A 23,360-nucleotide genomic window follows, 5' to 3' on the forward strand; every position below is an offset into this window, starting at 1 on the left:
CTCCAAGCTCTCTTCCAGGCTGGTTTCTGGTCCCAGAGGGTACAAGGGCCTCAAGGGCAGGACACTGGGCCTCAAGGTGGACCAGCCCAGTCTCTGCTGCTATGTGCCAGCTGTCAAACGATACTGGACCTACTGTGTGCTCCAGGAGGAAGTAGGCCTGGGCCAAAGCAGGGGTGGCCAGCCTGGGCCTCTGCTGCTATGTTCACACAGCCCCAGCTCCCTTCCTAGCCAGGGTCTCTCATGGAGGGAACAGGCATGTGTGTAAACCTGATGACCTAGTGTGTGCAGGGAGGTGGGCTGGACCACAGTGGGCCCAGATTGAGTCCAGTTGTGTGCACCAGTGGCAAGAACGGGCTGTGGTTCTGTGGGGGACAGCCGGGGCTCCCTTGGCCCCAAGGGCAGAGAAACAGTCAATGACAACAGGAATAGCCACATCCCGGAAGATAACCACAGGGGTGGCCCGCAGTGCCTGGTCTGCTGTGCTCAGGCTGCACACAGCGCCCGGCCGCCACCACTGATGAGAAGATTCTCATAGCAAACCCACCTTAAAATGCCCAGGGACCCGTGGGACCATGATACTGCCGCGGGGACGTCACCCAGCAACAACTGCTCCTGCTAACATCCCCCTGCCTACTGCTCCCACAGTGGCCCCTAAGACACTGTGTACTCTGTTCTCCAGAAGCCTCTGCCTCTGCTTCCCCCAGAGGGACTTGCCACAGGGCCTTTGCACATGCACTCTGCCAGACACACTCCTCCCCCAGTCACACCCTTCCTGCCTCAGTCCAACGCCCTCTGGCCTTTGTCAGACTGCCCATCATGGCACCTCTCCCCACATCCTCCAGACCACGTCCACATCCACTGGCCTAGCCAAGCCTCAGCTGCATCAGAGGCCACAAGTGACCCACAGATAGAATTGTCTCTCCATCTGGGGTGGCTGTGGGGCTGCGAGCTTCTCCCACACCCCTGGCCTTGACCAGACAAGGCCACTCCTCAAGATGGGGGGGGACCCTGAAGTAAGTGAGGGCACCGGCCCCTGCACTCCTTGCTTGTTTCCCCATCCACACAGACATCTGTGTACACATCCAAGTTTATTCTCGCTCTGCTGTGGGGCCAGGGTCATCCCACACTGTGCAGCTGGGGATAAGGACAGGCTGGGATTCCTGACGATGCCGTGCGGGTCTGGGGTGTGGGTGACAGTACAAGAGGGGGTGGTGATCAGCGTTGGGCCTAGTGCCTTCGGATGTCCTGTGGGCTGACCCGATGGTTAGAGTCTCCAGGCTCCCTCACATACTGCCTGGTATATGTCTGGCGTCAGGGGCCGGAAGGCTCGGGCCTGGTTGTCCAGCAGGTACAGGGGGTCAGCAACAATGCCCACGTTGAAGCCCTCGCGCACCAACCGCGACTTCACCAGTTTGAACGTGCTTGTGATCTCCAAGGCATCCTGCAAGGGCAGGGACTGTAACCCCGACTGTGACTGTCCCGCCAAGACCTCCCACCCACCTACTCCAGCCACGGTGAGCTCACCTGAATACGAATGAAATGGGGGGTAGCGTAGGCGGGGAGCCAAGTGCGCACGTGCTGGTACAGCCTCTGCCCGTCAAAGGCCTGGCCGGGGGCCAGCTGCACGGCAGCCATGCCCACCTTGCCCTCACATCCTGTGGAGCACATGCATCCCCTGTGGACCCACCTCACAGTGCCCGCGGCTGGCTCTCTCCCCTGGGTCCCAGCAGCCCCCCACCTGGAACAAAGCTCCGGCACCACCCACAAAGCAGTTGGGGGGTTAGAAAGAGGTGAACCCTCCGCACCTGGCACAGGCACACCGTAGACGTTCACCTCCTGCAGGAAGTCCACGAGTGACAGCACGCCCTCCACCTCCCGCGTGGACACGTTCTCACCCTTCCACCTGCGGGGTTGGAGGGGGTGCTGGGACCAGGGCCCAGGAAAGGAGGCCCCGCCCCTGACCAAGCCCCGCCTCCTGGCGACTAGGCCCCACCCCCTCCGGAATTCAGAAACCCCGCCCCGGAGAGGAGAGGCCCCGCCTCCTGTCCACGAAGCCCCGCCCTGAGAAACCCCGCGGGACCGGAAGGTGTCCCCGAGGCGGTCGCGGAAGTAGAGGAAGCCTTCGTCGTCCAGGGCCAGCACGTCCCCCGTGTTGTAGTAAAGGTCGTTCGGGCGCCGCACGTTCTTCACCAGTTTCCTTTCTGTGTGCTCCCGGGGCCCACGGTAGCCCAGGAAAGGTTGGTGACGCAGCACCTGGGTCAGCAGGAGCCCTGCCTGCCCTGGGGGGCAGGAGCGGGAGTCCGCCATTAGCAGTGGATGAGAACGTCGGGAGCCCACCAGGCCGCGGCCGGGACTCTGCCAGAGAAGAGGCAGGGGGAGACCCAGAAACAGATCCAGAGACAGAAGATGAGGGGCAGGAGGAGAGAGAAGGCGGCATCAGGGAGGCCATTAGGAACAGGGGGCCGCCGCCGCGGACAGGAGCCCGGAGGAGCCTCTGCAGGGAGGGCCGGCAACGGGGACGCTAGGGGGACGGATGAGCCTTCAGGTGCTGCGAAGTCGAGCTTGCGGAAGGACAATGAAGGCTCGTACTGCGTGGCCCCACAGGGGCAGAAATAGAATCAGTGGGTGGAAATTGCAGGGAGGCAGCTGGGGTCAATATAAAGAAGATCCTTCCAATCACCACCAGTTACCTATCAGTATAATGGGCTGTTCCGGGGGGGTAGTCAGCAACGTTGCAGGTGTGCACATAGGGGCTGGGTTCATTCACTCAACAAACTGACCGCTGGCCTTGGGCCAGACAATATGCTGGGGGTAGATACTAAATAATTGTATGTATAGCACAATATCTGCCACATAGTAAATGTTATCTAAGTGTTAAAAAAAAAAGAAAAGAAACAGGGAAAGTTTAACAAGGATGGATGAGGGAGAGAGGCAAATGGTGGTGGGAAGAGAGAGACTCCGCCATGACCTTGCAACGCCCCCGGAGAGAAGACCCTAGGAGAAGGTTCAGGACAAGAGACTGATGCCTGGGAGGATGTGACTTCCACAGAAAGCTCAAGAGAACAACTCAAATGGACAAGAGGTTGAGGCCGAGGAGCTGGGCAGAGCTGACAAGCTGAGAGGGAGGGGGCCCCGGACCGCCGTCAGACAGGCCTGGGGCTCGGGGTCCAGGTGAGGACTGCAGACACCACCACTGGACATCAACCTCAAGGCTTTGGGTGGCTTGTTCCAGCCGCGGGGGAGACCCAGGGTCTCCACCCTCCCCACCCCCAGGGGAGGTTCCCAGCCCCCATACCTGGCCTCGCAGGGACGCAGAGGCCCCAGCTGTCCCTCACAGGCTCCTCTGTCTCCATGCTGTATTGTACAAGCTCGAAGGGGAACAGCATCTGAGTGGAGGGTGGGGAGGTGTCAGCAGAGGTCCTGTGGGCTCAGCCTCAATCAGGGCCACTGTCACGCCCAGCACACTCACTCGAAGGAAGCAGCTTGTCTTGCCCTGGGCCCCACAGCGCCCTGGATAGTTGACAAAGCCACCGTTGCCTTCCGTGGAGCCGTAGACTTCCCAGATCTGAATGGGGCCAAAGCGCTGCTGGAAGGTCTCCCACACTTCTGCCCGGAGTCCACTGCCAATCGCCAGGCGGACTTCATGTGTTCGGTCCTCTGGCCGCTGCAGGGACATCCCAAGAAGGGTGAGGAGGAGGTGCCCTCGGGTGTGCCCAGGAGCCCTTACCCGGGAGGGCTATCTTGGGTCCTGACCTGAGCAGCTACCTGGGAGGTGATGGGGGACCTTTACCTAGGTGATCTACCTGAGTTCTTACTTGAGCAGTTACCTGGAGTCTGTACCTGGAGAGTTACTTGCAGGGGTTACCTGCAGAGGTTACCTGGGAACCTTACCTGGAGAGATATCTAGGGGTGATGGGAGGCCTCATCTGGGCTCTTACCTAGGGGAAACATCTGGGGTCTTATATAGGGGTAGTTACCTGAAGCTTTTACCTGGGGGGGGTGGTTAACTGGAGGCCTTACCAGGAGGGGTTACTTGGGGGCCTTTACCTGAAGGTAATCTGGGGAGTGACTTGAAGCTTCATCTTGGGGAGTTATCTGGGAGCCTTACTTGGGGGGTAGTTACCAGGAGCCTTTCCCTGAGGGGTTACCTGGAGACTATATTTGGAAAGATACCTGGGCATCTTGCTTAGAGACAGTTACCCAGGGTCCATACATCATTGATACATAGCATGAGGCCAGCTCACATCTAGTGAGTTTATCCTGAGCCACACCCTGTTCTAGGCACTTTACGTGTTTAATTCTCACAATACCCCCTTGAGGTATTATTCCTGATTTCCAAAAGAGGACACTGAGGCTGAGAGACGTGAAGTCACCTGCCCAAGATAGCACAGCTGATCATCAAGGCAGCCATGATTGGAAACCTTGTGTGGGTCTCACTGTCCGTGCCTCTTGTCTGGGGTGTTTTATTGATACCTGAGGGAACTTGCTTGAGTCCTGGACTGAATCTACCTGAGATCTTTACCTGGGATGACTCCTGGGGTGTTCACCTTGGAGCCCTAATCGTAGCACCTCACCTGGGCGGTGTTGCACAGGTACCGCAGGACCTCGCCCACGTACTGGATCACAGTCACACCATGCTGCCGACAGTCGTCCCAGAAGCAGGAGGCAGAGAACTTGGGGGCCAGGACACAGGTCACTCCTTGGAGGGAGGAGAAGAAAGGGTTTCAGGTCATGCTTCCAAGCCATTGTGAGAAGCTGCTTTGATCACCTGGCTGTGGCCCCTGAAACCCAAGATGACATCAAACTCATCTCTGTGTTGCTGGCCCAGCCAAAACTATTCCCATGAGAAGAGCACAGCTGAACCTGAGTTTGAATCCCGTCTCCAGTGTGTGTGGAAAGCTCGGTGCCTGGCACAAAGCGAGCACTGCCGGATAAGGGCCGTGAGTAGGAAGCACTCTTGATTGTGATGACTGTCTTAGGAATGTCTAGCTCGGCAAATGGACAGATGGATGAATGGGTAGGTGGGTGGAAGGGTGGATGGGTGACGGATGGGTGGCTGGTGGATGGATATGGGGATGTTCTGAAGGGTGGACACATGGGTTAATACATCTTAGGGACCACTACATCCACCCCAGGAAATCGCGCCCTCCTTTTCTGATCCCCTCCTCTGCAGCTGGCTCTGTGGATGGCACTCTCCTTACCTCAACCCAAATCCTCAACAAAACCCCGAAAGCTAAATATCATCATCCCTGCACCCAAAGGGGCGATGGCGTGTGTGCTTGGTGTGGTAGCAAGTGTGTGTCTTCTTCGAGACTGTATCTTGACAGACGTGAAATATAATGCCCCCTCTGTGAAAATGGATGCTGGGTCCTTGAAAGCGATAGCTTTGTTAGCAATCCCTAGCGAAATGCCTGGATTCTGGAAAGGTCTTCAAGAGCTGCTAAAACCAGGGGGGAGGTTGATAAGGGTTTTTCCAATGAAAGCTTCCCAATTCTTTTTAGCTTTAGGTAGGATCCCAGTTTTGAGCAGCCTCCAACTTGACAAATTAGGAGGCACTTTGCACCCCACCAAGGTTCTTGACAAGAATAATTGAACTGCATCTGAAAACATCTCTAGAGGGAACATCTAGTCTACCAGGAATTGTGGGAGGGAGAGGAGCAGAGACCAAGCAAGCTCAATGAGAACAGTGTAACTGCAAAAAGGCAGTGAGACCATTGGGGAGATTTTGAACATCAAGTGCACATCAGATAGTATCAACGAGTTACTGTTAACTTTTTCAGGTGTGATGATCACTCTGGTTACAGTTTTTTAAGGCCTTACCTGTTAGAGATACATACCGCGAGATTTACCAACAAAAAGATAGTGTCTAGGATTTGCTCCAAAGTCATCCAGAAAGAAGGAAGTGAGTACATATGACATAAAATTAGCCACATGTTAACAATTGTTGAGGCTGGGTGAGGATATGGGAAGCATCATCAAACTATCTGCTCTGCTTTAGTGTATGTTTGAAATTGTCCATGATTTTAAATGTTTTAAATAAAATATGAGTAAAAAGACAAGTGGGAGTTAGGGGGAGGCGATAAAGGAAACACAGAGAGCAGAATGTTGAGGGTGGCTGAAGCTGGGTGGTGAGTACTTGAGGATGCATGTAGAGAATTTTAGAAATTTTTATATTTCAAAATTTTCCATGTTAAAATTTCAGGGAAAAAAAAACAAAATAACAAACAACAACAACAACAAAAAACAGACCAGCGCAGTCTGTTGATTGAATTCATGGTCAGGTGTCTAGGCAGACGACAACCTGATGGAATGTTTGGTGAGTGTTCCCTCACTAGCTCCGCCTGTGACGATGACAGATATGAGTGACCAACACTCATATCAGCTCTTTCACCTCCTGACCACAGCACAGCCATTAAGGACTGTCTGGGTGTCCAGCCCTCTGTCCAGGTAGCCCTGGGGCTCACTGTCCCTTGTCGAATATAAGAACCTGGGGTGCTGGGTAACCTATGGGGCCTTGACATCCAGTCTGGCAGTCCTGGGGATTGGGGGGTGGTCCTCAGCGAAGGGCTTACCAAGCTCCAGGCAGCTAAGGACCCCAAGGACCAGCCCCATCGTGTGGTACAGAGGCAAGACCGTGTAGACCACGTCATCAGCTGTGACCCCACACAGGGTCAGCAACCCGCTGATGTGCAGCACCCGCTCGTACGTGAGGATGGCTGGCTTCGGGAGCCCTGGGGGGAGAAGCAATGGGAAGAGTGGGCTGGCGCACGGACAGCACCAGAGAGGCCCACACGCAGGAGTGGGACTCCAGGACCAGGTCACAGTCAGGGCTTTGAGGCTCTCGAAAGCTGGTCAAGTGTGGGACCTGTGGGTGGGTTTGGGGGAGGACAAGTTGGACTGGAGTTCAGAGGCTGAATTCCAAAGTTCAGGGTTTCAGTGGCTGTTTACTGGGCACAGGCAGGATTCTAGCACTGACCATTCAAATAACACTGGGGGTCAGTGTTCGGCCAGGTGTCAAAATCAAAGGGCAGGGTGGGTTTCAGAGGTCAAGTCTGAGGCACAGGTCAGGCTTGGAGTAATGTCAGCAGAAGGGTTCAGAGGTTGGGCTAGGACAGCTGGGGTTCCTCACCGGTGGTCCCCGAGGTGTAGATGAACAGGGCTGGGCTTCTCGGCTTGATCTCAGCTCGAAGGTCAGCGGGCACGGGGTCTGAGGGTGCAGCATCAAGGGCAGCCCCCAGAGCCCTCACCCCTGGCGTGGGGGAGGAGTGGCTGAGGTAGAAGCAGCGGATGTTCTCTGCCTGCAGCTTGGGAAGGACCTCCTCCAGGTTCTCCCGGAGGTCTGTGGGAATGGGTCAGAGGAGGAATTTAGAGGAGGCCCACCTTTGAGGTGGGGGGGACCCGAGATATGGGAGAGGAGCCCACTGCCAGCCATGGAGGAAGCAGCCAGCAGAGAAGAGCATCTGCCTTATGTGTAAAGAACTCCGTAATTAGTACTGGGGGGCAAAAAAAGTTGAAATAGCCATGTTGAAGAAAACACAAAGCAAAGCTCTGGTGCCCTCAGAATTACTTGCCAGCAACTAAGTTTTGGCCCTAATTGCCTGGGGGTGGGTGAGGGGCACGGAGCTCTTGCCCAGCCCCCACCCAGGACCCTCTGAACAGCAATCCTCCACGTCTGTCTCCTGCCCCTGTCCCCACCGCATCCGACCTCCGCTGGTCTCTGAGGTCCTCACCTGGATCCACCACCAGCACCCGAGCCCCAGAGCTCAGCACCGAGTGCACCAGGGGCGCCCCCCGGCCGTGCGGGTTAATCCAGGCCACCGTACAGCCCAGCTTGGCCAGACCGAGCCACAGGCCCAGGGCAGGAATGGTCTGCGAGGGCAGCACGAGGAGGGCGATGGGCTCCTGAGCGCGGGGCCCTGTGGCACCGCCGAGCTCGGCCTTCATGACCCACGCCGCCCGGCAGGCCCTGGCGTCCAGCTCCCCGAAGGTGACCGACCGGCTCCCCGGCCCCGTCCACACCAAGATCTCTCTCCCTGGCTGCGCTCGCGCCCGCCGCTCGAAGGAATCTACGAAGGTGTCAGGTGGCTGGCGGCTCAAGCGCGCCCAGATGTTCAGGCCCAGGCGGAGATACTTGATGATGTAGGCCAGGTCTGCAGGCAGCCAGCGCAGCCCTGGGGGCGGCTGCGTGGGCAGCAGAGCCAGCGTGAGGGCCGCGGCCGCCAGACTCAGCCAGTGGGGCATCCAGGGGCCGAGCCAGGGCCACGCCAGCACAGCCAGGCCCAGCAGCACACAGCAGGCGGAGTCTCCCAGGAGCCAGCGCAGAGCCAGGGCCACTGCTGCAGGCCATGAGGACTGCCCCAGGCCTCGCAGCAGCAACAGCAGCAACAGCAAGAAGGCCAGTCGTCCCCAGATGCCCATGATACCTGCTTCTGCCTCAGGGAAATGACCAGGAATGCCCACCTCTTGCCCGGGCCGATAACCCGTCAGCCCCACCCCCTGGCGGTGACCCAGAGGCTGTTGACCATAGTGGTGGCTCCAGGACTCTGCCTCCAGCCCTTCTTAACCCCAACTGTTTGTTTCACTCTGCCTGGTCTTCCACGTGGTTCCAGCCCCTCTGCCTTTGTCCCCCACGCTGTGTCCCAGGCACTTGGGAAATAGGCAGAAATCCCTCTCTCAGGAAACTGAACTTCCAGCCATGCCAAATGCAAATTCAGCAGGATAGCAGGGCAGCTCTGGTTGTAAGCACTGCCTTCCCATCTGCAAACCTCACCAGGAAGTTCTCCTGTGGTACCTACTTAATCTGAATCCTCCGGGAGATGGGGCCTGGCCGGGATGAGCCCCCAGCCTCTTGCCAGGTACACAGCAGGTGCTCAGTAAGCCCTTGAACACCTGCAGTGCCCGAATTCAAACCCATCTCTGACCTCCAACCCATGTGGTCCACTCTGACTCTCTGCCTTACCCTTGGCATCAATGGGGACCATGCTCAGGGTTCAGGAGGGTGAACTCTGCCTGGAATGTGGGTCTGGCAGTCTGTGCATGGTTGGACCAGGAAAGCCTTAGCCCCCCTCCTCTGGGAGGCAGTCACAGGGGGTAGTGCAGAGAAACGTTGCCATTGGCCTAGGATCACGGCAAGCCGGGCTACTGGAGCACCCTACAGGCCACACACCCCTCACCGGCTCCAGATACTTTGGACCGGGGTGCCCAGGCCACGTGCCGACAGTGTGATGGGGGCACGCGAAGAGTAGCCTCGAACTGACACTGGCTGGCTATCTTCTGCAGCCCAATGGGCAGCCCAAGGGTCCCGGCTGCCGCTTTCTGCCCTGCCCCCACCCCAGCCCTGCCTGGCACTTCCGACCTTGCCAGCCAGGACAGCTATCCTGGGGTTTGGATCCCCTAGTGGCAGCCTGGCCCCAAAGACCCCCTGGACCCCCAAAAGTGAGGTGCTCAACCATCATGCCCATCAGGACAGGGGAGGAGAAGTCTGAAGGCTAGAGATTCTGTCTGGAAGATATGGGGGGAGGGCCCTCGAAATCTTTATCTTGGATGGCAGCAGCTGGGATTGTGGCTGCGGATCTCCCACATGTGGCCTCCCTCTCCGAGACCCGCCTGTACCCCTCCGCACAGGACCGAGGGCTCTGGGAGAGTCAAGCGCCAGTCATACGTGCACCCCACTCCCACCCAGAGGACAGAGACACGAGATGGCAAAGCGGATCATCCGCTCGCAGCCCAAAGGAGCCCAGGGAGCAGCAGGGATGCTGCCCAGGGACAGGGGCACTGAGGCCCAACACCCACAGACGGTCTGTGAGGAAGAGGAACACACGGGTCCGGGAGCTCACGCTTCCAGGTTTCGGCCCCACGGCCCACAGTCCTTTATTACAGAGCAGGGGTCCCAAGGCCAGGCCTCAGTCCATGATGGGCCCACCTGAGACGCCCCAGGCGCCAGATGAGGAAGGATTAGCTCGGGTCGGGGAGCCGGGGACATTTCCCGGCCTGACACAGGGGCAGGGGAGCAGACCCCACCCCACTCATGGGAGGGGAGGGCCGTGAACCAGAGTCGGAGCCCTGAATCCTGGGCCCCGCACCATGGTTGAGCCCTAGTTCAGGTTGGAGATGATCCAGTTCTCAGAGGTGACCATCCCCAGCCAGCCCCCACCTGAGGGCCGAGTACGTAGGAGGAGAGGAATAAGGCGCGCTGGGCTGGAGAGAGGGTGGAAGCAGGAGGGGGGCCTGATCTCAGGAGAAAGCGTGGGCTGGTGGCGGGAACGTGGTCTAGTGGCCGCGGCAGGCGTGACAGCGGGTGGGGCTTGACCGATCCCTCGGTGGGCGTGGCCAGGCCCCAGGCCCGGATCAGGGCGCAGGGTGCGCGGCCAGGTGGCGCTCCAGCAGCGCGCGGTGCGAGAAGACCTTGCCGCAGGCGGGGCACGGCGCGCGCTCCGGCCGGTGGGTGCGCATGTGCACGTTGAGCGAGCTCTTCTGCGTGAAGCGCTTGGCGCAGACGGCGCACTGGAAGGCGCGCACGCCCGTGTGCGTGACCATGTGCTTGAGCAGGTAGTCGCGCAGCGAGAAGGATCGCCAGCACACGGCGCACTGGTGGGGCTTCTCCCCTGCGGGCGACAGGGCGGGCAGCAAACTCAGGTCAGCTGGGAAAGGGCCCCGGGGCGCCTTTGCCGGGCAGGGATTCCCCTCCCCAACCGGACCAGCCATCCACCCGGAATCCCCCCGCCCGGCAGCGACGCTCCTCTCCCCGACCCTTAGGGTCATACCGGGATGTCACTGCCTGTCTGCGACCCGCAACTCCAACAGGTAGCCTCCCAGCGGGGAACCCCGCAGGTCTGGAACATCGTTGCCCACCGAGGCCGACCACTCAGGTCTACCCCCACCTCCAGGGACCTTCCCGCCCCCAAACCGCACCGTGCCTGGCACAGGGCCGGGCTACCCCTCCGCCCTCCCTGCCACGCTCATAGAGCGTTCTGGACTGTCTGATCGCTGGCCACCATTCTGGGGACAGTCTAGCAAGGCCCAGCACCCTTACACTGGGAAAGACCCCGGCATACCTACCCCCTCCCTTCTGGCTGCTATCATGTCCCCCGGGTGACAGAGCAGGCTGCCCCCCTCTCCCTGAATCAGGGGGGGGACAGGCTGTGTGTGACCCCTAGGGTCATCAAGTATTAACAAAAAGCCTATCTCCAATGATCAAGGGGCTCAGACACCCAGCCCGGCTCACCCGAGTGGATGAACATGTGCTTGGTGTAGTTCTTCCGGGAGCTGAACGTCTTGTGGCAGTGACTGCACTCATAGGCGGGCGGCTCGGCACCCGGGGCGCGCGCAGGGGTGGTCGAGGGGGCTGCGCTGGGAGCGGCCGGTGGGGCCGGGGCCTCCCCTAGAGGCGCGCTGGGAGCTGCGTCCGGCTGGAGCGCTGGGTAGAAGGCGGGTGGGGGCGCAGGGGCCGGCCCCGAGGACGCGGGAGGGGGTTGCGCTGGCGGCCCGGGAGCGCCCAGATGAAAGGGGAAAAGCGCGACGGGCGGCCCGGGGGTCTTCACGCCAGGTGGGCGGGGTCCAGATAGGACACAGTCGGGCGGGGCAGGGGTCTCGGCGGGACAGTCTTCAGGGGCGGTTTGATCTCCGTCTTGCCAAGCGGAGACGTAGCTGTCGGGGAACACGTCCTCGGCAGCCGAAGTCCCCCGGAGGAAGTCCCTCCCGGCGCCGCCGTAATCGGAGAGGCCGGCGGGTGCAGGCGGCTCCTCGCGCGCGCCGTCCGCGGCCGCGGGTAGGAAGCCGGCGGCGCAGTCGGGGAAAGAAGGGGGCGCCTGGCCCTCACCCGGGCCGCCGCCTTCGCCATCCTCGCCGTCGGTCTCCTCATCGGTCTCGTCGTCGTCGTCGTCCCCGCCGTCGTCTGGGGCAGCGGTCAGGGCAGGGTCGGCATCCGATCCCTCCGCCTTGGCAGGCGCGGGGGGCGCGGGCAGCTGCAGGCGCGCGGGCTGGCGCTGCTTGCGTGTGTGCGCGGCACCGGGGTGGCCCGGGGGTCGCGCGGCCAGCAAGTGGCGCAAGCGGTGGCGCAGCTGCGCGGGCGCGAGCGGCGGGGGCACGGGCGTGGGCAGGGGCGCGGGCGCGGGCGTGCCCGGGGCAGGGGCGCGGGCGCGGGCTATGATTTGCGTGCATTCGTCTATGACCGTCTGGATGCGCAGCACCGACGCGGCCGTGAGCACCTGCAGCGCTTCACCCTGCGCCACCACGAGCGAGCCGCTGTAGAGGAACTCGACGAGCTGGCGCACCGTCTGCGCGGGCACCACAGGCGGCACGCGGATCTCAGAGTGGCCGAGCAGCAATTTGTCCTGGAAGAAGGGCGAGCCGGCGGCCAGCACGCAGCGGTGTGCACGCAGTGAGGCCTCGCGGATGCGCACAGTCACGTCACAGAAGTGCCCGCCCAGCCGCTGCCCGTTGAGGGTCTCAAGCAGGGATCGCGAGAAGTTCTGCAGGTGGATGTGGTGCACCGCCTCCGCCGCCGCCATCTGCACCGGACGAGCGGGTGTGGGCAAGAGGAAGTCGGCCACGGACCCCCCTCTGCCCCAGCGTTCCCATCCCTTCAGCGGGACAGGGCCCAAGGGTGAACCACGCCCCCAGGCTTCAGGAACCCCAGCCTTCTCCAATGCCCCTGGCCCCTCGAAGTCCTGGTTCCCAACACAGCAGGACTCCCTGCCCGCACCCCAGGACCCCCTCTACCTCTGCAGCCCCCAGCACGCCGCTGTGAGAGGGCTGGGGATACCAAAGGTTTGCTGCCCTCCGGTCTTGCTTACTGCCAGCGTGGGGAGCTCCAGGGCTAGCTTCCCCTATTTTGCCCCACCCACCCTTCCCGGAACTCTGGTATCCATAGCCTTCCCCACATCCTCCTCTGACAGGACACCCTGTGGAGGAGAGGGCGGGGACCCCTATCTAGAACAGGCTTCCGTGTCTCACCCACTCCCCACCCTGCTGGCTGCGACTCCCACCACGAGTGGCTTCTTTTTGATCTCCCCTTGATACAGCCCCCAACCTCGGAACATCCGAGGCCCTGTGCAGACCGAGGTCTGTTGCCTCAGAACCTGGCTACGGTAACTAGTGTGTATGGAAGTCTTCGCAGGGGTGCGGCTGGCATGAACTGCCTCTGGGGCTAAGCGATTCGGGGTGTGCATAGTCACACAGAGTTGAGACTAGGTTGGGCATTAGCCTAGCAGGTGCCCTGTGGGAGGAAAAGACATGGTCTCTGGGCCGCTCCAGCACAGCTAGCGGGAGATGCCTCCTGCAGCCTGATGCTTCCTGGAATCTTGATTGGGCCTGTGGGGCGCAGGGTGTGGGTGAGGCATAGAGAAGGGGGCTTGTGGACTGTGCAGGGGTGTGTGATTGGTTGGGTGCAGGTGGAGCGGCAGAGGCCTCAAGATCAGCATGGCTGAGCAATATGGACACTTCTTGTTAAACTGTGGCCTCGAAATCCCAGCACTGCCCACCCTCAGACACTGGAAAGGGAAAGGGGTACCACCCCCCTGGGAACAATGGGAATCTGAGAAGCTCAGCTACTTCACCATCAAACAGGCACCATGCTTGCTTGGCCTCAGTTTCCCCTCTATCTTAGATAGAGGCTCACCCCACACCCAGGCCACACACACCTCCAGTCTAGGGGAGAAGCATCAGTCGGGACACAAGACACACCCTGAGACCCACCCACTCTGCACCAGCCTGGCTCAGGTGAGGCCTCTCTTAACCCCTCGGGGTCTACTTCGGTCTCAGACTCACCCCCTCGGGCGCCTTAAGCCCAAACAAACTTTCTTTTGCTGGGGCCATGCATGATCCATACCTGACCCCTCAGACCACTTTGCACACCTCCACTGCCCCAGTAACCTCCTCGCGTCCCCCCACCTCCCGGTCTATTCCCGACGCGACAGCCAGGGGGAGCCTGTTCAGACCTAACAATTCGGGACCCTCCTTAGCTCAGAGCTCTCCAGGCAATTCCTTAAACAGGCCAACTCTGCACGTACCGTTACCTCTGCCACAAGCACCCTTCACCGTCTTTTTTCACCCAAGCACCTAAAGGACTTCAAATCCGTGCCCGGGCAACGGGGGCAGAAACCTGCGCTTCAATCCGTAGGGACTGAACCCTTCCTCTTCCGATCCACCCCCGCCGTGCTCCCCAGCAGGCTCCAACTATAGTGCAGGTGCAGCAGAGCCTCTGGGCGCTTCGGAACAAAGGCCCACCTTGAGACGCTGCACCCAGGCGTCCTCGCCACCACGCTTTTGCCCACGCCATGCACTTTGCTCCGAGAACCCTCTCCCATTCTCTGCCCCATAGCCCGCGCCTCACCCTGAGTCCAGCACCCTCTTCTCTGATCTGCTCCGGCTGCGCCCGCCCCAGCCCCAGCCGACTAGGTTTCCCGCCTCCGCGCTCTTGCCCGCGAAGTGCCCCCGTCCTGCAGCGCCCCCTCACGTCTGCGGCGCGCGCTCCAAGCCTAGCGCGGGCGCCCCTCCCCTGGCACGCCCCGGCCTCCCCGCCGGCCCTGCGGCAGGGGGATGCCCGCCTGACCCCACCTCCGGCTCCTCCTCAGGCACCAGGCCGGGCGGTGGCCGCCTCCAGCTCACCACTTTCAAGGCCGCACTTCCGGGCCGCAACGTCGGCGGAACCAAAGTCCGCCGCTGCAGCGGCGCGGCGAACCACTAGGTCAGAGCAAGTTTCCGGTGTCTCCATGGAGACTAGTCGCCGCTGCAAGGTCGCACTTCCGGCCAAAGTCACAGGGGCTGGGACAACCAGGCAGTGTCGCCCTAGAGACGGGGCGGGGCCGGAGCCTGTGCTGTCAGTCTGTGGGCCGCGCCCACTCGCTTGTGCTGCGGGGCGGAAGAAGGTGAGAGGGAAAGCGGGTGGGAGGGCGGTCGGCTCCGAAGACCCTGGCGGGTCCCGGCAGGTTTAAACCCCGCTGCACCACAGCCTTCCACCCATATGGATGGAAGCAGCAGTAGGGCTCGCCCCTGGTGTGGGACTCCAGCCCGAGTGGGGCCTGGGGGCTGCAAGTGGGATGTGGGAGCGGACGCCAACTCGGGCCGGCCCTGAGCCTGGGTCCCGGGTAGAAGATGGAGGCAGCCAGACTCGATGCCCCTACACCAGGCCCACCTGCCCCAGGGCGAGTAGTGTTCACTTAGTGCCCTCTGCATGCCACACTCTGGGCCGAAGCTGAGAAGAGAAGGGGAGTGGAGGGTGTGTATGTGTGTGAGCTGCGTCCTACGTCTGCCCGGAGGGTGGTGAACAGCCGGACTCCAAAGACCAGAAGACACTTTAGGGGGCAGAATCTGTGGGAAGAGCTGTCTGGGCAGAGGAACAGCCTTGATCCGCAAGGGCCTTGAGGTGGGGCTGGCTGTCCAGGACATCCGTGAACCAGGCCCACTAGATGGTGAGGCTGCAGTGGTGGGCTGGCTGGGCCTTGTGCCCTACTCATGGGGACTGAAGGAAGGCGGGGAGTCGGGGGGCAGCGGTGCCTAGACCTCAGTGGACCCCCTGCCTTGTGCAGCAGGTGCGGAGTCCAGAGTGGAGGGCCTGACTTCTCTGCTGCCAGTATGAGGACAAGGTCAGCATGCCAGCCTCCTGCCTCCGGCAGCTGCTGAGCGCGCGGCTGTGTTGTAGACATGTTCTAGACGTGTTCTAGATGTGTTGTAGACGTGTTCCAGGCAGGGAAGGGAGGGGATGTGCCGGGTGGGAAGCATTCCGTGGCCCATGCCCCGAGGAACCTCATTAAAATCCCATTCCCGGGCTTCCCTGGTGGCGCAGTGGTTGAGAGTCCGCCTGCCGATGCAGGGGACACGGGTTCGTGCCCCGGTCCGGGAGGATCCCACGTGCCGCGGAGCGGCTGGGCTCGTGGGCCATGGCCGCTGAGCCTGCGCGTCCGGAGCCTGTGCTCCGCAACGGGAGAGGCCACAGCAGTGAGAGGCCCGCGTACAGCAAAAAAAAAAAAAAAAAAAAAATCCCAGTCCCGTGGCCTCATCGTCCTTGTTCAGAATCTAAGTCCTTCACGATGGCCTGTCCAGCTCACTGGGTCTTCTTTCATCCAACCTCCTCTACCCAGTTCCTATCACTGTTCATTACTCTCTGGCTTCACAGGCCCCTTGCTGTGCCCCCCTCGACCTGTGAGGCTAGGGGTTCATCTGTGTCCTTCACCTTGACAGACAACTATTGCCACTATGACCCAAACGGGAGGACAGTGGACCTAGTGGGGCAGCACACATAAGAGGTCCAGAAGGCAGCAGTGGCGGCTCAGACCTCAGCAGGGAAGGCCAAGTGGGGGCAGAGTCAGGGTAGGAAGGAGAGGACACGGGTGGCTTCAGAAACATTCTCAGCAGATGAGGGGGCGATGGAGGACCTGGCCCTGAAGGAGTGTGAGAGACAAGAGGAGACACCCAAGCCCCGACACCTCTCAGGCTGCAAAGGAGATGGGAGCAGTGGCCTCCAGCGATACAAGCCTTCAGAAAATGTCTATTTTGCTTTTCTCTCCAAAGACCTTGTCCGGTGATTGTGGGGCCATCTCGAAGAATAAATAGTGTGGCTGAGGACGCGCGTTTAAGATGCCAGGGGTAGGCCCACGTGGCCTGCCGATATGGCAAACTCCCGACCAGGTCTGAGAGTCTTGGAGGCGGTGGGGATGAGAATGCCACACTGCAGGGAAGAAGCCGAGAGCTCACGGCAATCACAGACATATGAAAGGAGCAGAAGAACTTGAGCTGCCTCGTGACAGGGCCTCCTGAGCAGGGAGGCAGACCCCCACCCCAGCCACCCAACACACACACAGAGTTTTCATTTTATTCATTTATTTACTTATTTTTTGGCTGCACCGCACGGTTTGAGGGATCCCAGTTCCCTGACCTGGGATCAAACATGTGCCCCCCACAACTGAGAGCATGGAATCCTCACCACGGGACCGCCAGGGAAGCCCCTACAGTTTATGTCAGCAGTCAGGAGGCTCAGCCCCTCCTCCCAGCTCAACCAGGGTCCCCAGCCTCTCTCCAACCTCCTGCCGCGGCAGCCGCTGTCCAGGGGGAAGCCCAGTGTTCAGGTCTCCGAGCCCAGCCCTATCCTAGTGGGTCTGGGCTGTGCCAGGTGTGGGATGCAGGGCCCAAGACTCAGGCACACACCTCAGTCTGCCAGGAGCTTCCCTCGGCCAGCCCGGGGTTGGACACCAAGGACGTCCCCAGGAAACAGGGTGGAGACCAAGGGAGGTCCCTGGCAAGGCAGGTACCAGCAGTGGAGGGTTTAGCCCTCCAGACGGTGCTGAGAGGAAATGGAGAGCCCTTTGGGGTGGGGGAGGGGCAGTGGCAGGATCCCTAATACACCAGAAAGGCCCTAGAAGAAAAGAAACATCCAGATAGACATCAAGGACTGTCATTGAGGGGGTAGAGGTGGGGGGGGGGGGAATTGCAGCTTTAATTTGCTTTTATATTTAAAAGACAACGAACCTCCTACTAGCCCTGTGGCCTGAGGAAACTATGTAGGGAGGAGGAGACCTAAACTGAAATAACAATCTTAACTGCACAACTACCGATATCGCTTCTCCAGGGTCCCTGCACCTAGGTCACGTACTGGTCCTTGGATTAATTTTCAAAAGTTAAAAAACCCGGGCTTCCCCGGTGGCGCAGTGGTTGAGAGTCCGCCTGCTGATGCAGGGGACACGGGTTCGTGCCCCGGTCCGGGAAGATCCCACATGCCGCGGAGTGGCTGGGCCCGTGAGCCATGGCTGCTGAGCCTGCGCGTCTGGAGCCTGTGCTCCGCAACGGGAGAGGCCACAACAGTGAGAGAACCGCGTACCGCAAAAAAAAAAAAAAAAAAGTTAAAAAGCCCAAATATGTGGAACCTAGAAAAGTGGTACAGATGAACCAGTTTGCAGGGCAGAAATAGAGACACAGATGTAGAGAACAAATGTATGGCCACCAAGGGGGGAAAATGGTGGGGGGGTGGGGTGGGATGAACTGGGAGATTGGGATTGACATATATACACTAATATGTATAAAATAGATAACTAATAAGAACCTGCTGTATAAAAAATAAATAAAATAAAATTCAGAAATTCAAAAACAAAACAAAAAGCGCCAAGAAACAGAAAGCAGTAGAGCACACACCGGAGCACTCACATTCTCAAATTAGCAAATATTCTTGTTTTGTTCTTTGTTTTTTCTCCTGTTTTTAGTACACTAAAAATATTTTTTTCAAGTAAAAACCGTTTTTTGTTTTTGTTTTTTTTAAGTGAAGCTTGTAGGTGAAGGGGAAAGCCCCTGGAGGTGGCACACCTAGGCAGTTCTGTCCTTGTGGCCTCTTGTTCCATCCCGGTTTAATGCATCCCCTGAGGCCGGATGTTTGCTTTAATCAATGTTCTAATCCCTTCCCCTCCCATCCATCATTGCTCCTCGGTGCCCTGGGGCTAGGATTTCCTGGCACCCTGGCACAGGGGCCCAGTACAGCCTTTCCTACTTCTTTTTTTTTCTTAAACTCCTTTTTTTTTTTTAATTTACTTATTTTGGGCTGTGTTGGGTCTTCGTTGCTGTGTGCAGGCTTTTCTCTAGTTGCCGCGAGCAGGGGCTGCTCTTCGTTGCAGTCTGCGGGCTTCTCATTGCGGTGGCTTCTCTTTGTTGAGGAGCACAGGCTCTAGGCACGTGGGCTTCAGTAGCTGTGGCACACGGGCTCAGTAGTTGTGGCTCGCAGGCTCAGTAGTTGTGGCGCATGGGCTTAGTTACTCCACGGCACGTGGGATCCTCCCGGACCAGGGCACGAACCCGTGTCCCCTGCATCGGCAGGTGGACTCTCAACCACTGACATCTTTTTAATTTTATTTTTACCTTATTTTTTTTAAATTTTATTTATTTATTTATTTATTTAGACTGTGCTGGGTCTTAGTTGCGGCATGTGGACTTAGTTGCGACATGCATGTGGGATCTAGTTCCCTGACCAGGGATCGAACCTGGGACCTCTGCATTGGGAGCGCAGAGTTTTGCCCACCGGACCTCCAGGGAAGTCCCTGTACCACATCTTCTTTATCCATTCATCTGTTGATGGACATTTAGGTTGTTTCCATGTCTTGGCTATTGTAAATAGTGCTGCTGTGAACACCGGGGTGCATGTATCTTTTTTTTTTCTTTCTTTTTTTTGTTGGCCTTCCTGTGAGGCATGTGGGATCTTAGTTCCCTGACCAGGGATTGAACTTGTGTCCCCTGCATTGGAAAGCGGAGTCTTAACCACTGGACTGCCAGGGATGTCCCTGCGTGTATCTTTTTGAATTATAGTTTTTTTTTAATTATTTATTTTTGGCTGCGTTGGGTCTTCGTTGCTGTGCACGGGCTTTCTCTAGTTGTGGCTGGGGCTACTCTTCGTTGCAGTGCACATGCTTCTTATCGCGGTGGCTTCTCTTGTTGCGGAGCATGGGCTCTAGGCACGCGGGCTCAGTAGTTGTGGCACATGGGCTTAGTTGCTCCGTGGCATGTGGGATCTTCCCGGACCAGGGATCAAACCCGTGTCCCCTCCATTGGCAGGCGGATTCTTATCCACTGCGCCACCAGGGAAGCCCTGAATTATAGTTTTATCCAGATATATGCCCAGGAGTGAGATTGCTGGATCATATAGCAACTCTATTTTTAGTTTTTTAAGGAACCCCCATATGTTTTCCATAGTGACTGTATCAGTTTACATTCTCACCAACAGTGTAGGAGCGTTCACTTTTCTCCACACCCTCTCCAGCATTTATTATTTGTAGACTTTTTAATGATGGCCACTCTGACGAGTGTGAGGTGGTACCTCACTGTAGTTTTCATTTGCAGTTCTCTCATCATTAGCGATGTTGAGCATCTTTTCATGTGCCTGTTTGCCATCCTTATGTCTTCTTTGGTTAGTTCTTTTAACCTCAGGATTCGTCCTTTAAAAACAAGGTTTCCTAGTTGCCCGTCTTTGGAAGCTCCCTTAACTCCTTAGCATGTCTAGTCCACATCTCCACGTCACCAGCTGTCTACAAACAGGCCCTGATGGCTGGTTTGTCCCTGCCCAGGACCCATTCTGGATCGCTCAAGTCCTTTGCTCCCTATTGATCTGGAAGCCTCACCTCTCCTTTTAAAATTAAGGTGATTCACATAACACAAAAATTAACCATTTTAATTATTTATATTTAACCATTTTAAAGTGAACAATTCAGTGGATTTTATTTTTTGTTTGTTTGTATTTTTTTTTTTTTTTTGGCTGTGCCACGTGGCACGTGAACTTCCCCAACCAGGGATCAATCCTGTGCCCCCTGCATGGGAAGCATGGAGTCCTAACCGCTGGACCGCCAGGGAAGTCCTCTGTGGATTTTGGTATAGTTGCAATGTGGTGTAACCACCACCTGCATTTAGTTCCAAAACATTTTCCTCACTCCAGTAGCTCCTCATTTTCCCCTCCCTCCAGCCCCTGGCAATGAATAATCTCTATGTCTCTATGAGTTTGCATATTCTGGATATTTCATAAAAATAGAATCATACAATATGTGGTCCTTTGTGTCTGAGTTTTTCACTTAGCATAATGTTTTCAAGGTTCATGTATGTTGTAGCACGTACCAGTGCTTTGTTCTTTTTTATGGCTAAGACTCCATTGTATGGAAATACCACATTTATTTTTCCATTCATCAATTGGTGGACATTTGGGTTGTTTCCACCTTTGGCTATTGTGAATACTGCTGCTGTGAACAGTCCTGTACCAGGATTTGTTTGAACACCTTTTTCAATTCCTTTGGATACATACCTAGGAATTAATTGCTAGATCAAAAATTTAAATCTAGGGCTTCCCTGGTGGCGCCGTGGTTGAGAGTCCGCCTGCTGATGCAGGGGACACGGGTTCCTGCGCCGGTTCGGGAAGATCCCACATGCCGCGGAGCGGCTGAGCCCGTGAGCCATGGCCGCTGAGCCTGCGTGTCCGGAGCCTGTGCTCTGCAACGGGAGAGATCACAACAGTGAGAGGCCCGCGTACCGCAAAAAAAAAAAAAAAAAAAGTTAAATCTATGTTTCGCCATTTGAGGAACTGCCAAACTTTTTTCCAGGATGGCTGCACTATTTTACTTTCCCACCAGCAATGTAGGAGGGTTCCAATTTCTCCACATCCCTGCCAACACTTGTTTTTTTCATTTTTTTTTTTTGAAGCCATCCTAAGTGGGTGTGAATCAGTCCTTCACTGTGGTTTGGTTCGCATTTCCCTAATGACTAATGATGCGGAATGTCTTTTCATGTGCTTATTGTCCAGGCCATTTGTATATCTTCTTTGGACCTGCCCTCCTTTTTCAACAGTTGTATTGAAGTAGAATTTATATGCCATAACATACACCCATAGCAGGTACCCTTCAAGGATTTGAAGTAAATTAATATTTATATCGTGCAGCCATCGCACGAACTGTTCAGTTTTAGAGCATTTCCCTCTACCTTAAAACTTCCTTTGTGTGGTCTGTGTCCATTTCTGCTCCAGCCCCAGCAGCAACTGCTTCAACGTCTGGCTAGAGACACAGCCCCTCAGTGAGGACTGGGCGGGGACAGTGGACCCTGACTTCTAGCAGGACACGCCCCATCCAGATGGCCTCTCTCCCTCCCCCCAACATCCCCTTTAGCTCCCACGGATGGAAAATTAGATCTAAAGACTCGCTGGGCTTTGGGCCAAATATTGTTGGCTAGAACCCCTCACAGGGGGTGTTAGATGGGCACCATTGCATCCCATGCAGGACCTCGGTGCTGATGACCCTAACAAGAGGGCAGTGACAGCCTGACTCTGCTCACTCATGTGTCCCCACCCCCAGATGTCCACATTGACACTCCACCCTCCATTCACCTCATAGCATGTACACCAGATAATCCTAGCCTGCTCAGGAATCTCATTACCGCTTGGGAGGTGATGTTTTCCAAACTCTAGCATTTAATTATCTCATCAAGGACTGGGGCCATGTGTTCCCCTGAAATACAGGTTCCTTTGGGGAGGCAGAATCGGTGCTGAATTCTCAGAGTGAGGAGCTGCCTTAAAAGCAGTACCATGGGGGCTTCCCTGGTGGCGCAGTGGTTGGGAGTCCGCCTGCTGATGCAGGGGACACGGGTTCATGCACCGGTCTGGGAAAATCCCACATGCCGCGGAGTGGCTGGGCCCGTGAGCCATGGCCACTGAGCCTGCGCATCCGGAGCCTGTGCTCCGCAACGGGAGAGGCCACAGCAGTGAGAGGCCCGCGTACCGCAAAAAAAAAAAAAAGCACCATGGGGACTTCCCTGGTGGTGCAGTGGTTAAGAATCTGCCTGCCAAGGCAGGGGACATGGGTTCAAGCCCTGGTCCAGGAGGATCCCACATGCCACGGAGCAACTAAGCCCGTGCGCCACAACTACTGAGCCCGCGTGCCACAACTACTGAAGCCCACACGCCTAGAGCCCGCGCTCTCTGCAACAAGAGAAGCCAACTCAATGAGAAGCCTGCACACGGCAACAAAGAGCAGCCCCCGCTCGCGGCAACTAGAGAAAGCCTGCGTGCAGCAGCAAAGACCCAACACAGCCAAAAATAAATAAATATACTAAAAAAGAAAAAAAAAAGCAGCACCATGTGGTGACAGATGGGCTTATTTTTCGACTCTTCCTTTTGAGAACCCTTAACTCATGGATAGGGTGGATTCATTGTGTGTCAGTCAATGACAGTCATTGTTTTTTCTGATGTTTGAGTCGTATCATCATGTATGGCTTTTGTGTCCTTTTAACAGGTTTCTTTCGTGCTCCTGGGGCTCACCTGGGGCTTTCCCTGGAATGCTTTCTCCCAGGAGCCCTGGTTCCTAACTGCAGGGAAAGGGTTGAAACTCTGGGCTCTGGTTGTCTCCTGTTCTTTCCCTCCCTGCTCTCCCTGGGGGCCAGAGATTCCCCAGAACGGGGTTGAACTGATGCAGGCTGTGCGGCCCTGGATGACACCTTCTACTCTCTGGGGACCAGTTTTCCCATCCGTGAAATGTGGGCTGCAGTAGGCAGAAAGGTGGCTCCAAAGATTATACACATCCTAATCCTCAGAACCCGGAAGTGTTACCTTATCAGGAAAGAGAATCTTGGCAATTGTGATTAAGGATCTGGAAACGGGGAAGTCATTCTGTGTTATTTGGGTGGGCTCTAAACGTAAATTCACATGCATCCTTACAAGAGCGGCAGAGGGAAATTTGTCAACTGTCTTAGTTGGGCTTGGCTGCCATAACAAAATACTATAGACTAGGTGACTCAAAGGACAGAAATTTACTTCTCACAATTCTGGAGGCTGGGAAGTCCAAGATCAAAGTGCCGGCAAGGTATGCTTCATTCTGAAGCCCCTTGTCTTGGCTTGGAGAAGCCTGCTGTATTGTGTC

The 23,360-nt window shown here is 57.2% G+C and overlaps 2 protein-coding genes across 5 annotated transcripts; both read right to left on the minus strand.

Moving 5' to 3' along the window:
* Positions 1 to 1,078: 1,078 nt before the first annotated feature.
* On the minus strand, positions 1,079 to 8,493 carry SLC27A5 (solute carrier family 27 member 5). 2 transcript variants are annotated; one of them, XM_081217639.1, is made up of 10 exons: positions 7,731 to 8,493; positions 7,130 to 7,339; positions 6,573 to 6,731; positions 4,575 to 4,699; positions 3,470 to 3,664; positions 3,296 to 3,386; positions 2,081 to 2,279; positions 1,806 to 1,903; positions 1,525 to 1,655; positions 1,079 to 1,441 (listed from the first exon to the last, which is right to left on the minus strand). In XM_081217639.1, exons 1-10 carry the CDS (start codon positions 8,416 to 8,418, stop codon positions 1,265 to 1,267), a joined length of 2,073 nt encoding a protein of 690 aa, XP_081073765.1. In that variant the 5' UTR covers positions 8,419 to 8,493; the 3' UTR covers positions 1,079 to 1,264. The 2 variants fall into 2 exon arrangements, with proteins under 2 accessions (XP_081073765.1, XP_081073766.1); XM_081217640.1 differs by lacking the exon at positions 1,525 to 1,655 and having other exon boundaries at positions 1,277 to 1,441.
* Positions 8,494 to 9,847: 1,354 nt separating this feature from the next.
* On the minus strand, positions 9,848 to 14,619 carry ZBTB45 (zinc finger and BTB domain containing 45). 3 transcript variants are annotated; one of them, XM_081217671.1, is made up of 3 exons: positions 14,557 to 14,619; positions 11,225 to 12,509; positions 9,848 to 10,604 (listed from the first exon to the last, which is right to left on the minus strand). In XM_081217671.1, exons 2-3 carry the CDS (start codon positions 12,507 to 12,509, stop codon positions 10,348 to 10,350), a joined length of 1,542 nt encoding a protein of 513 aa, XP_081073797.1. In that variant the 5' UTR covers positions 14,557 to 14,619; the 3' UTR covers positions 9,848 to 10,347. The 3 variants fall into 3 exon arrangements, with proteins under 3 accessions (XP_081073797.1, XP_081073796.1, XP_081073798.1); XM_081217670.1 differs by lacking the exon at positions 14,557 to 14,619 and adding an exon at positions 14,333 to 14,442; XM_081217672.1 differs by lacking the exon at positions 14,557 to 14,619 and adding an exon at positions 14,227 to 14,325.
* Positions 14,620 to 23,360: the final 8,741 nt, after the last annotated feature.

This window comes from Mesoplodon bidens (genome assembly GCF_964165515.1).
Source record: "Mesoplodon bidens genome assembly, chromosome: 18".
NCBI lineage: Eukaryota > Metazoa > Chordata > Mammalia > Artiodactyla > Ziphiidae > Mesoplodon > Mesoplodon bidens.

What these genes read in the sequence shown, in the direction of transcription:
- SLC27A5 (XM_081217639.1), bottom strand. Translation starts at nt 8,418, where the DNA reads ATGGGCATCTGGGGACGACTGGCCTTCTTGCTGTTGCTGCTGTTGCTG. An exon ending in ACCTGTGCAACACCGCCCAG is followed by an intron (nt 3,665 to 4,574) that starts GTGAGGTGCTAC and finishes ATGTCCCTGCAG; the next exon opens with CGGCCAGAGGACCGAACACA. An exon ending in AGACAAGCTGCTTCCTTCGA is followed by an intron (nt 3,387 to 3,469) that starts GTGAGTGTGCTG and finishes CCCTCCACTCAG; the next exon opens with ATGCTGTTCCCCTTCGAGCT.
- ZBTB45 (XM_081217671.1), bottom strand. Translation starts at nt 12,509, where the DNA reads ATGGCGGCGGCGGAGGCGGTGCACCACATCCACCTGCAGAACTTCTCG. An exon ending in GCACATGTTCATCCACTCGG is followed by an intron (nt 10,605 to 11,224) that starts GTGAGCCGGGCT and finishes TGTCGCCCGCAG; the next exon opens with GGGAGAAGCCCCACCAGTGC.